Source organism: Augochlora pura, chromosome 10 (assembly GCF_028453695.1).
Source record: "Augochlora pura isolate Apur16 chromosome 10, APUR_v2.2.1, whole genome shotgun sequence".
In the NCBI taxonomy this organism is placed as follows: domain Eukaryota; kingdom Metazoa; phylum Arthropoda; class Insecta; order Hymenoptera; family Halictidae; genus Augochlora; species Augochlora pura.
Window position 1 is genome coordinate 21,400,820 of NC_135781.1, and position 14,180 is coordinate 21,414,999.

The 14,180-nt window shown below is 35.9% G+C and overlaps 1 protein-coding gene across 1 annotated transcript in view; it reads left to right on the top strand.

Moving 5' to 3' along the window:
* Dgk (diacyl glycerol kinase 1) overlaps positions 1-13,536 on the top strand; it is a 180,219-nt gene extending 166,683 nt beyond the window's left edge. Inside the window, exons 10-18 of the mRNA XM_078192934.1 lie at positions 51-288; positions 1,609-1,814; positions 2,979-3,152; positions 4,155-4,446; positions 5,550-5,674; positions 6,822-7,118; positions 7,198-7,399; positions 8,049-8,230; positions 8,878-13,536. Of these exons, the coding sequence (XP_078049060.1) occupies positions 51-288; positions 1,609-1,814; positions 2,979-3,152; positions 4,155-4,446; positions 5,550-5,674; positions 6,822-7,118; positions 7,198-7,399; positions 8,049-8,230; positions 8,878-8,967 (1,806 nt within the window). The 3' untranslated portion in view covers positions 8,968-13,536. The remainder of the gene's footprint in view (positions 1-50; positions 289-1,608; positions 1,815-2,978; positions 3,153-4,154; positions 4,447-5,549; positions 5,675-6,821; positions 7,119-7,197; positions 7,400-8,048; positions 8,231-8,877) is intronic.
* The last annotated feature ends 644 nt before the right edge of the window (positions 13,537-14,180 follow it).

The following is a 14,180-nucleotide window of genomic DNA, read 5'->3' on the forward strand; positions in this document are numbered from 1 at the left end:
CGAGTAAATTGACGGGCGATATCTAGGCGTAACTCCCACGGTATTTATAGATACTCCAAGACATGATGGTGGAAATAGACTACGACGCGGATGGCACCGTGTCTCTGGAGGAGTGGAAAAGGGGTGGCCTCACGACGATCCCGTTGCTTGTGCTGCTGGGACTCGATTCCCACGTGAAGGAGGATGGGAATCATCTTTGGAGGCTAAAGCACTTCAGCAAACCCGCCTACTGCAATCTCTGTTTGAATATGTTGGTTGGTCTCGGCAAGAAAGGACTTTGTTGCGTCTGTGAGTACCCCGTAATCCACGATACTTTCCCGCGCCGCCATTTTGCGTCCTCCTCGAGGAATATTATGCCGGCTCGCGGGGATAATGGGTCTCCTAACGGCAAAACTGATCAAACCCGCGAAACAAACAGCGGAAAGTGACTTAACTTCGTCTTTTCGCAAAGAGATAATTCTATTGTTACTTTTATCTTAACAAGGGAACAAAGTTTCAAAAGAAAATACAAGTTTTAACTTCGAAGGAGTTCCGCGTTCTCGCGGCGATAGTTATACTGTTTCAACCCTTTCGGTAGTGTTCTCTAGACTTTTTGGAATTATCCACCAATCTAATGTGTCCGACAGTATATTGCCATTTTTTATTGTAATATAGACAGTTTTTATTTAGATGTGATGTGTGATTGCAGAGTCGCAATGTTAAGAGTTTCATTTTTTGCATATATAAATTAACAAGTAATAATTTCGTACAATGAAGCACCAAATCATGTTTTTGTTCATATTGTTAAGCACCGTAGTGTTTTAGCGTTTTTTTTTTCGCGACATGCCCACCAGGATTTTTCATTAATACTTTCGAAATATCAAAGATTGTTACAACTTCAGCTACAAATATAACAAACATTAAAATTTTGCAGTTAAAAACTTATTCATACACTTATCAATAAGAACAATCTTATAATTATTTCAACGAGTGTATTACTTTTAGAAATAAATTCTATAAAAAAGTAATTAAAACATCAATAGAAAAAACTTTCATTGATGGGGTTGACGATATACTGTGAATACGGAAACATGTTTAAATATTTGTTGAAGTGACACCGCGCCGCTGGATATTATGTCGCAGTTTGATTAACTTTTCTGTCCGTGGTATTTCAATTACAGTCGAGGTAATTGCTTAGTAATCAGGATTCGCCACTCAGTAAGTGACTCGCGTTTTCTAATATCGAATCTAGTAGGGAGATTCAACGTTACGTTAGTCACAAGATGGAGGACCGTCGTTGAATTCGATACAGACAGATATAAATGAAATATAAATGAATTCTTCGATGATCAAGTTTTAGTTTTCAATTCGAATTGAATCTTGAACTGTACAGTCTATTACTCCCAGTTATTGTTTCAGTAAATATTGCATATTTCGAAATGAATAAGTGCAAGTAAATATACGTTGAAACATAGAAAAGTTGATGGGTTAATCAAGGATTACACGAATTTTTAAATAATTATATTGACACATATTAGTTATGACTTGTTTAAAGTTGTGTGGAGCCGCCACGAACCAGTTAACGGTTAAGAAAACAATAAAGCAAAGTTAGTTTCCATTTGCTTCCAGTTTGCAAGTATACGGTTCACGAGAGATGCGTTCAAAGAGCGCCAGCTTCTTGCATAGCTACCTACGTGAAGAGCAAAAAGACATCGCAAACGATGGCGCATCACTGGGTCGAGGGTAATTGCCATGGGAAATGTTCCAAATGTAGGAAGACTATCAAAAGCTACAATGGTATCACGGGCTTGCATTGCAGATGGTGTCAACTAACTGTGAGTAATCAGTTTTCAAACATTGACGTAATCCTACCTATATTCTAATCATATTGAACAATTAACACATTCTGCATTTATCTGCGATATTTTTACTGCTGCAAATACTACAATGAATCGTAAAATTCGATCTTTGAATTCTTTGTGCAAGTGCAACATTCTTTCTGAAATGAATCATTTTTTAATCATTCTTTTTGGTAGATTTCTTTTTACTTGAATACTTATCAGTTGAGAGATACTCAATTCATAAACTTATGAAAATTGAAATTTTTAATGAATCCTCAATAATTAACCCTCATTACCGTATGTCATTTCATCATTTTTTTTCATTCTTTAAAAATATTACAAAATCACTCAATAGAGATAGGGTATAATCCATATATTCATTTTAAATACTGATATTTGAAAATTGTTTATATGTTTTGATGAGCTGCACAATAGTTAGAAACTGCTTTACTAAAAAGACTGCAATAACTATGCTATTACACATTTGTTCATTTAAATCCATATTTCTATAAATCAATTTATACAAATATAAATTGAACGAAAACACAGTAATTATGAATCTCATGAATTTTATCAATTGTAGTACTGCATCGTGTACTATTTATCTTCGTATTAATCTCATAAAGTCTTAAATTTATTTATAAATCTAAACAGATAAACTACATAAATTCAACGAAACATACAATTTGAATTATCGTTGGTGTTATCAAATGCTGAATTTAGCAAATTATGTTATAAAAACTAACCCACTGCACATTCCTTTTGTCGAAAAAATTCTCTTCTCTTTATGTTTTCTGCTTTCTTATCCTAAAGTATTCAAAAACGTATTAAAATTACGAAAATGATTCTTCACTTCCAAAATTTCAATAACAAAAGTAAATTTCAAATTACACCAAAAGGACATTTTTTCATGACAAGTATACTCAACGCATACCTCGGCAGAGTTAAGCGTTGAATCCATCAATTTTAGTATTTAGTAATTTTGTAGTTTTATTCGTACCTGCATTAAACGTATAAAGTCTGCATATCAATGACAACAAAAGCGAACAAGCATCGCTGATCATAAAGCGATTCGATTTTCGTGAAGCGTAGAGGAGCGTGGAGACTACAATGGAGTAGAAGTTTAAGAGTGATATTCACGCGACGGTAACTTTGCAGTTGCATAACAGATGTGTTTCACAAGTGAGAGCAGAGTGCACGCTCGGCGAGTACGCGGTGCATATTCTTCCACCGACTGCGATCTGTCCGGTTGTCCTGGACAGACAGAGATCTTTCTCGAGGGACAGCAAAAGGGGGAGCAAACACGGCCAAGATTCGACTTCCGTTAGCTCTGTAAGCACCTTCAACAGTTTGCTACATCGAAACAATACAAACTTGCATGCGAAGCGAATGTGCACTAATTCAAAGTGACCACTAGACAGAATCAAAATTGGTCGAGTCAATTGCATGCAATTGGATATAAAAGAGAAATTCATTCCTAATTGCAACTTTGTTAATACATGAAAAATTATGTAAAAGTATTTTGAAATACTGTTAATATTTTCAGTGCAATAATATCTTTAAAGTGTACTGTTTTGCATTTCTTTTACTGGTTCTTATTATAAATGTGTCAAATCACATTCTAGTGATCAGATATTAACACAGAATTCATCATGATCGTGTGACTGGTGCCTCGTCTTTATAAAAATTATAAAGTCGTTTTCATAGGAAATGATTACATAAATTGCAGTTTCGAAGTATAATACTGTAACCAAAACTGTACGAAATCTAAATACATTCGATCTTTTAGTGCTAATTGTTAATCATTCCAATGAAATTCTACGTGACGCATGCTTCCAGTGCTATATACGATGCATGTATACACTTCCATACTACACACGATTTATAATTTACAGTGTAATATAATTTTACATAATCATAAATATAAAATTATTTTCGCAACACTTATAATTTTAATTAACATAATAATTGTAATGTTAAAACGGCGATATCTCACAAACATATTTTTCAACAACTTAGTCATGAATATATGTTACACAACAATTTCTGCACTGTAATTTTATTTATGAACTATTTAGACGACCATGAATCACTATGTTTTACTAAACTATTTACTTCTCCACGAAAAGGTTCCAAATAAATAATCATTAATCGAACCGACGCGACGCTTTGAACTTCAATCGAATCCATTAAACATTCATTTCAATTAACCGTGATTAAACATCGATGAGATTAAAGTTTTAATCGTTGATCACGATGGATGAGCAAACGTGACTTCGAATCATTGAAAACATTGATTGGGTTAAACATTGCCGACCTCTGCTCGATCCTCAGACCGGGTTCTTAACATCCGGTAACACGTCGAGCCAACAACCAGCGATGTCTTTCCAAATCACGCCTCCGCCGGACACGATGCCGCTTTTGGTCTTCATAAACCCGAAATCCGGGGGCAGGCAGGGCGAACGGATGCTTCGAAAGTTCCAGTACATATTGAACCCGCGGCAAGTTCACAACTTGGCCGTGGGTGGGCCGATGCAAGGTCTGCAGATGTTCAAAGACGTGGACAACTTTAAAGTGATCTGCTGCGGCGGCGACGGCACCGTCGGCTGGGTCCTCGAGACCATGGGTACGATCAGCTATTTATTAAAACTTCCCAAACCGACGCTCAGAGTTGTGTATTCGTGTCCGTGACTTGCCAACGAAACGACACCGTCGGCTGCTTCTACTGCAAGCCGACGGACATTCGATAGTTTCCAGGAAAATGAGAATTCTGATGGGAATGCAACTTCTTTCTAACAAGATCTACTATACGTTGTTTCCTTGTCGCTTTTTTCATGCAGTCCTTGTAACATTATTGGCTTGGCATAACTCCATGGACTTTTTAATTTTAGTAAATTCGAAGTAGCATAACATGAGACGAATTTTTAAATTTTCATGTTAAATATAAACATGTTAGAATCATTGACCCACAAATAAATTTAACTTCAGCCTTTAAACTTAACATCAGCCACAAACAGTGAGCCACGAAACAATTCTATTGCACATATGAAAATATGTTTCTTATTGTAGACATAGCTTCAAGATAATGCAGAAGCAAAGAATTTACTTTACAGCAATATCCAAAATAATTAATTGTATATAGCTTAATACAAAGTTGAACAACGATTAACTTCAAATGCCTGCATTTTTACGTTAAATATGAGTGAAAGAAATAAAATAAGACATATAATTTGATGAGATTTCAAATTGTCCAAAATTCAGTGTCACAATGTTGGAATCATTGATCCAGAAGTAAAATATTTGTTCACTCTGTATGCAATCAGTTAAAACCAAAATCGTTCATTACAATAAAAATATATTTCATGTACTAAACAGAGTTTCAAGATAATGCAAAAGAAAAACTTTATGCAATAAATCAGAATCAATCTATGTATATTCTATAATAACAATAACAAAGAAAAATCACATGCGGTAAATGGTGCTAAAAAATTTTATTTTTCATAAATATGCACAGTCTAACGATAAAGCAATTCAGATAAAACTACACAGTGTATTTTACGAAGTTGCGCACAACTCCAGGACGATCTACAGAATAACAAACCAGATTTCTTTAATTGACTGAATATGGATTGAGATCTACTGTTGGAAACAATATGAAGTAAAATTTTTGAACGCGTTTTATGTGCAGCTTTGATTTAGAATTATAGATACAACAATTTCGGATTGCAGATCGCGTTCAATTCGAACATCAGCCGGCTGTAGGCGTCATCCCTCTGGGAACAGGCAACGATCTCGCAAGGTGCTTGCGATGGGGTGGTGGCTACGAGGGCGAAGCAATTCACAAGGTCCTCAAAGTAAGTGCATCTCCATTGTCGCGAAATTGTCGATGTGCATCGTACATTATCGGACTGCGACTGCGAAAACAAAGACTTATGAACGTCGATACTTTACTCTGGTTAATGGAATTTATTGCATCATTCGAGTGTTTTGCACGTTATTCGAATCTCTTTCAACCCGGGATTACCCACGTGTGGTACTCATGGATCCCCAAGGAAAAAGGAACTATGTTCTGATTAAAATATATAAAAATTTGCTAATGGTAGGAGTCTACTAAACTTCCATGTTAGCACTCCTGACATTAGACGACAATGGATTCTTACGCAGGTACACCTAGCATTTAAATTTCACATGAATCATCGCGGGCATGTTACGTCAGTTCTAAAGTGATACAATGATTTCGGTTTTTAATTTATTCAGGATTTTTTTGTTTTGAACTATTCAAGATTATAAGATGCTAAAATCAGGAAAAGCGTCTTGGAAATTTGCAAATGATCTACTGATGCTGATACTCCTATTATCCAAAGTAATGTTACTTGTAAATAAAGCACATTTCCTTAATACGAGACAAAAGCAATTAAATAAACACTTAAATAAAAAGTAGAGGAAATAGATCAAGTTATTTCTTAACCACTTGTAGTTACTTGTTAACCATTGTTATTTCTTAACCACTTGTAGTTAACCACTTGATTCCTTTCACATCTATGTTGACTGGAACTTTTTCTTTGCCTGATAGACCGAGACAACTTTAACGAATCAAATTCTATTTCGATAAAAAAACATATGAATAACATTCGTATTTAATGGATCATGTATGTAATCTTCAATCTGACACATTATAATGGAAGTAGTTAAACAAGAAGGAATGAAATATATGTCCACAAGACGAATTCAAATATTTCAAAGCAAACAATATCTTAACTCTTTGTACTCGAAGCCTTTTTATTTCTAAATTAAAGATAGCTTTTCCTACCTGCAGTATTTCTATTTCATATGATTTAATGTATTTTACAAATATGACATTGATTCTTGTGATTCATATATAATGGTAAGACATGTAACAGTATTTTTAAATATAAAGAAATGTGATAGTGTAAACGTTACTTTGTCGTAATTCCTCTGAATCGATTCAAACTAAGGTTCTAAGCTGCAACAAATTTATAGAAAATCGAGAAAGCGACGCCCGTGATGATGGACCGCTGGCAGATAGAGGTCCTCGATGAGAAGGATCAGAGGGATGAGAAGAAACCGAATCAAGACAGCATACCATACAACATCATCAATAATTACTTCTCGGTGGGCGTGGACGCTGCTATCTGCGTGAAGTTTCATATGGAGAGGGAGAAGAACCCGGAAAAATTCAATAGCAGGATGAAGAATAAACTCTGGTACTTCGAATACGCGACCACGGAACAGTTCGCGGCTAGCTGTAAAAATCTCCATGAGGATCTCGAGATTATCGTAAGTCTAGCTTTCACGTTTCGAATAATTTGATTTATCTTCCCCTCCTTTTTATTATAAAGTCAACTTTCATCCACAGTGCGATGGTACACCTCTGGACCTAGCTCACGGTCCCTCTCTCCAAGGAGTTGCTTTGTTGAACATTCCCTTCACTCATGGGGGCTCGAACCTATGGGGTGAACACCATTCGAGGCACCGACTAGGCAAACGGAAAAAGCGACCAGACAAGGAACTCAGCACCAGCAGCTTTAATTCTGTCGACCTCACTGCTGCAATACAAGGTGTCCCTTTGTTCAATGACAATTTAACCCTTAAGTGGGATTTAACTCTTTGCAGACGAATGTCGATTTATTGTCGTCATCGGATAACATTTTATTTAGATTATTTAACGCTCAGTCGGTCAAAGAGCCTTTGATATTATAAGAGGATTAACTGCGCTATCTGATTTCCTTCGAATAATGGATAAATGTAAAGATGGAAAGGTTATTCCTAATAACGAATAATTTCTTTCGAATAAAATTATATGTATACATTTCGAATATATCCTTCGAATAAATTTCTCGAATAAAATTTTATTCAACTAACTTTTTCCGAATGAAATATGTTCAACTTTGAATAAATAATTGCTGAATTATTCGTTTGAGTATGTCCGATAATGACGTGCGAAAGAATCTCTGAAATTCAAGAACACAATTACTAACACTAGCAATATCAAACCAGCCAAAATGGCTGAATTTCTATTTTATAATCATCTTTATTTAATAATATATTATCATAGAAAGCATAGGAAAATGAAATATACTTCGTCGTTGTTACAAAACAATATACATTAATTGCATTTAGGGCTCGATTGTTTTAATATCAAGAAAGTATTAACAGACTTCCGATAAGTTGAGCATTTAATAAAAAAAAAACACAACATTTTTGTAGACATCGGCGACAATCTCATTGAAGTGATCGGTTTGGAGAACTGTTTGCACATGGGTCAAGTGAAGACGGGGCTTCGTCATTCCGGAAGAAGGCTCGCGCAATGTAGCAGCGTCACCATCACCACCACTAAACGGTTCCCCATGCAAATCGATGGGGAGCCATGGATGCAGGGTCCTTGCACAGTGAGTGTTTGCCTTGCGAACTATCATTGCGACAGAAACATTCTTTAATCCGTCGAAAATCCCAAACAAGCATACGACAAAAGTATTCTACGCTTTCTAGATTTATTTGGGAAATCCTCAATTCCTTGAATACATACATAGTTGTATGTTTTATCCAATTTCTCCTTAAATATAATTTTAAAATAATGCTTTAATCAATAAAAAGTATAGAAACTATTTTACTTTCTGTAAAAGTGGTGTATCTAATTTCAGTGTTCCACAGTTAGGTACCTATTCCAGTACACAAAATTGTTGACAGTGTTAAAAATATAAAATTGCTGTTAAACAATATTCTTTATTTATTGTAGAATTTTATTGTAGAAAAGCCAATAGTAAACCTCTTGCCTTATATTGTTCGAAACAGTATCTACTAAATATGGACATTAGTAATGTAGCCATTAAAGTAAACGCAGGCAAGCAATAAATCTTTGTATCTTTCTTACAGGAAATTATTAACGACAAAGAAGTTCTAGTCATCGTAGCTGTGAAAGAAATCATAAGGCAAGGGGTTGCATCGTTTGTTTGGGACAAAGTTTAACGGAGACGAATAGTCGCAAATAGACATGTGTGCGTATACGCTGTTGAACGTTCCTTTTAAATCGTTTCAGATTCACATAACACATAAGAACCAAGTCCCGATGCTGATGGCGCCACCGCCAGAGAAAGGTCGCGGGTTCTTCCGGTTCCTGAGGAGGTGAACGACCCCCAGGCACCACGATGAACAAGCAACCGAGCTCGGCCAGTAGACCTTGAACATTATCCCGTCATCATTTATGTTTTCCTGTTCGGGACGAGACAAAGAAGCGTATCAGTTCGCCCGTGCGTATGTAATTACAGTGCTTCAGTGCTCGTTCGAGCAGCAATGGACGAGCTTCGATGTAAACTCTTAGGTATTCTTGTGTACAGTATTTTTGAGAACAATAATGATAACGAAAGGAATGGAAGAGCATCTTTCGTCGTAGAATTAGGAAGCCAGGCGGTAGGCTCTCGAGAGACGTCGACACCTCTCGGTCGTTTTCTATTCCGTGTGATGTATCCTTTGTTTCAAGCTCGAGTCTACCGTCAACCGTGCACGAGCGAACGATTTGCACGGTATCATGCAAAAGAGAATAATCGCGTGAGTAGTATCACACGGCTGACGTAGTTGTAATTTTTACGATCGTTGTTTCTCCTCGCACGACAAGCAGAAATGCCGCCAGGATTTTCTTTCCCACAGGAACAAGGGTTGTCGCCCAGTCGAGGTTGTGCGGACCATCCATTCCGATTAAAGAAGTAATCGCTTTTAATAGGTTCCGGTTTTGACCTTGTTAGCTCCGTCATTTTGATTATGAATGGGTCATTTGACAGACGACGTATCTTTGAAAATACTAGTTTTGAATTACTACAACTATTCAGTATCATATCATGCTTCACTTTATAAATCGACAAATTGTGTTCAATTTATGGTTCCACAGTTTCAAGAAGTATATGTATACTACAAGAGAAGTAAGAAAAAATTGAATACTTTACAGTAGAGCTGGGCAACCTAAGTGATTACGGGCTTGGCCACAGCTACTGGCTACGAGCGAAGCTACGGAGCAACTAGAGCATGTGTCCTACGTGGTTCGGGTTGCTCAGCTCTGCTTTACAGTATCTAAGCCTGTCGCTTCATGGACCAAGAAACTCGATAGACATAACCTGACATAATTGTAATTGGAGTGCCGATATAAAAACGGGACTTAGGTAATTTGTGGACACGTAATTGAATGGTGAACGCGTTTATTATATTCCATAGCAAAAATATTTATTTGTGGGATATTTGTTAGCAGTCCGTGCACCCTCGACGTAGAGGGCAAACAATTCTCAGATCGCTCTTCTTTTTTGCACGACTCCGTCCAACAATCAAAGGATCTTATACTTTCCTCTCTTAACATTAGGGTTTTTGTACGGAAGCTTAGTCGTAACCATTTAGACGTAACTCGTGATCGATTTTATTTATTTCTTTATTTCTTTCTTTCTTTCTTTCTTTCTTTCTTTCTTTCTTTCTTTCTTTCTTTATTTATTTATTTATTTATTTATTTATATATTTATTTATTTATATATTTATTTATTTATATATTTATTTATTTATTTATTTGTCCAGACGCTGGATAGCAATATATTGTAAGCATATCAGCGAGACGGTGCGCGTGCGATGCAATTTGTTCGCATACTTGAAACCGAAGGCGTACACTTTTGTTGAAATAGGTAGTTCGTTAAGTTTTCGTCTATTTATTTGTTATGTACCTATCGTACCTTGCATTACCTATCGCGCGCAAGCTAACCGTAACAACGTTATTGTGATTGCAACTGTATAAGATGTGAAGAGAGACAAGGGAGAAGCGTAACATTAGATCTCCAGGTCAGAAAATCTGGAAATCGGAAATCGATTTTCGTTTCTTCACTTAATTTTAGCTGACTAGACGGTAAGATTAGAAAACATTTAGCTATAATTCGTTTGAGTTTCATAATTCTGTATCGCTAGATCGACTAATTAAGGCACAAAGATGAAACGCTACCGTATCGTTAGACACTAGGGACAATGTATTATCGAATTTAACCGAGATCGGATCAGCCAACGTGTCACGTATTAATCAGTATTGCAGTTTACTAAAACTTTTCGTACGACTATTCTTTGCGACCGAGGTTTAACGAGCATTTCACGTACTTACATTAGTATAAATACAATCGCCACCGCCATTTTGTAATCTTCTCGTAGCCACGCACACTCATCGTCGCGGGTGCTCTGAAATGCCATAACTTTATTTCTACGTTCATTCTCTCGCTGCAGAGCTATTTCTCCGAGAATAATTCAACATAGCATTTTTCGAATTTTCCGTCCGAGAGTGGCGCGGGTAAGCAACAAAATGATGGTTCCCGAGTTTATGAATTAATTTATTCCATTCGATGGTTAATACTTTGAGTCGGTAAGAATGTAATATTAATAAAAGTTCCAGAAAAATAGCCGCGCGAAGTCCACTTTTTGAATTCGTTTCCGAGCACTCGTTATAGCTTTTTTCTCACGCTGGATTAGCAGACTCAAGGAAGATTATAACGAGCCGTAATGTATTTTCAGAAGTTGTAGCAATTATCGAGTAGCATGTTTCAACATCACTTCGCGAAAGCACAGTGAAGTACCGATGATTTCTCTCGCGTGTCATGCTTTTATATATGTATACATACAGTACATACATATATAAAGAAACAAAAACAGAGAATGTAATAAAGAAATACGATTCCAATTAACATCCCGCAGGGACCATCTCATCGTTGAGATCCATTTAACGTTTAACGAAGAGTAGATTTTCTTCAACCCCTTCCAGCCCTTGCGTTCGACTTCGGGATCTTTTGTTCGCGAGTTAACCCTTTGTGGACGAGAACTTTTCGAAATATTATTCTTAAAGAACTCGGTTATCCATCAAATCCAAATATTAGAGAATTATCTATCGATCGTTTTTTTCTATATTGATATTATTTGCTTGAAACTCGCGATATTTGTCCCCAAAAGATTAATCGAATTTTCGGGCATGTAATTTCAACCGTTTAGGGATTCGTGTGAAATTGATCATTTATGAGTACAGTTACCCGTACCCCATCCTCTAGTGATAAACACGATCGACTAATTAATTATACATAGTTGCTCTCGTTAGACAAATCGGAATATTACGCTTACGTATAATGATACGGCCATTAAGGTCACGATAGTTGAATCGGTATTCAATAGCGACATGATTCGGGCGTGGGAAATCGACCGTTACTTATTTCTTTCAACAATATTCTCTATGCTATTAGGCGATTCCGAATCAACCACAACTTTTAAGAGACTTAAGATAAAAGCAGAGCGAAATTATTAACTTTAATCATTTTTTGTGCGATTACCGTAAAAGTTGTACAAATGTGCCGCATAGGAAATGATTTTACATACTATATACTGACTCTTTTGAGTATAGTGATATATATTTTTGGAACATTATAAACATCGATGATTCTCAAAAAAGTAGAATTTCAAGCAAAATCATATATATAAATATTTATATTCAATAGTTGTAAAAATGTGTATTATTATACTCAGAAGAGTCATTCTTAGGCTGAAAATTTCACTATTTTTAACACAGAAAGGCTTAAACATCGAAAGTGTTGAAGTAATACGATTTTCATTCCCGCGAAGTTCAAAAACTCCAAATTTTTTGGTCGATCTCCCTCATCGCGAGTCTGCGAACACTATTGGCACAATAATTAAAAATATCGTTTTTCTATTGGATTGGCGCAGTGTCTCAGTGTGCTTGTCGTTGTATGATACGGTGTTACACTATAAGGAAAAGAGAAAGACCGGTAGATCGAGAATTGTGTTCCAGGGCACGGCGCGAGAATCTATGATACTTTCCTGGGACGAGTAATGGGACTTTCTTTCTAAAAATCAAAATACGAAATACTTTCGCCGGACAGAGATACTTCTATTTTCTCTTCGAGTATTCAAACTTCCAGCTACAAGGTATATATTATACAGGGTGACGCATTCTATTTGCAACCGTGTAACGAACCAAACCGCCCCCATCTTCTTTCACTTGTTCCCTCGTTTCCCTCTTCGCTTTCGCATCAGTCGATACGAATGATTAAAATGGATCACCCTGTATACGAAGCTAACGTATATTGAGATTGACAATAGTGCTCGTCAATTATTTTCTCTTTTCTTTTTCTGTTGGACGCGCTTAGCTAAGCAACAAGTAAATAAAACAAGGTGTTCTGCGAGCAACGTTCCTCTTAGCAGTTTAATCATTTCCTAAAGATTCGATAATTCAGTTTTACTGCGATTTCAAATAGACGGTAATATGAACAGTTTTCGGAATTTTCGTAGACCATCTAGTTAATACACGAAGATCATTGTTTGGAACGAAGTTCGCGTGAACATCTCGTTAACATCGGACATTTCGGAGTAATTAGGTATCCACATGATCAGAGTAAAAATGATTATCTTTAGATCGATCTTCGTTGAGAACAATTGCATTCGGAGAACACACGGACTCATAGTTGTTAAGCGCAATTACAAAAAAAAATGTATTCGGATTAGATGAATTTTACTGCCAGTTGTCTTGGGTCTACGTATGTTTGAGCACTACTGCCATTTTCCAAGAGATAGTCGCGTATAGGAAGAGAAGCCTCTCTATTACAGTGTAATATACGAAATAAAGTGTAAATTACGATACACGATTTCATCCGAGTTTCCACAATAATAAACATTCCCCCTCCCTTTAAACAGCAACAAGAAATGATGGGAATTATATTTGAACGAAAAGTATGTAATATCACATTGTAAATTTCTCAACTAAGTAAGTGAGTTTATTAATGATATTCTTTACGATTTTTAAACAAACATATCCCTCTTGTTCCTTCACACGATTATTTATTATTAAATTACAGGATTATTAAACCAATAATATATTTTACGTTGTTTAACGGGATTTTTTATTGTTAGCCTTCACTGTAAATTAATCATTAAAACGTCCGTCACTATTAAACTATTGTCACTATTTCGAATCCAAAAAATTACTAAATATTCTTCAAAAATTTTTAAACAAGAATGAACAACATTTTTCTTAAAATTGTAGTAAATCATGTAGTAAAAAAAAATTTGTGACTTGTTTATTGCTGGCCCATGGCTTTGATTTCCAATCAGTTGTAGGTCGGAAGAAACTTTGATCGCTCTACAACTAATTCGAAATTGATAATTACATAGAGCTAATGATTGTGAAATAGTATTGGGGTAAAATGGATTTTTTAAATAATAAATATATACACAAGTAGACCTCGCAAGTACGTTTTCGAGAATTCTATAAAATAACAGACTTTGTTATTTGAAGCTTCTTTAAAAATCGAATTTCGCGCCACGTGCCTC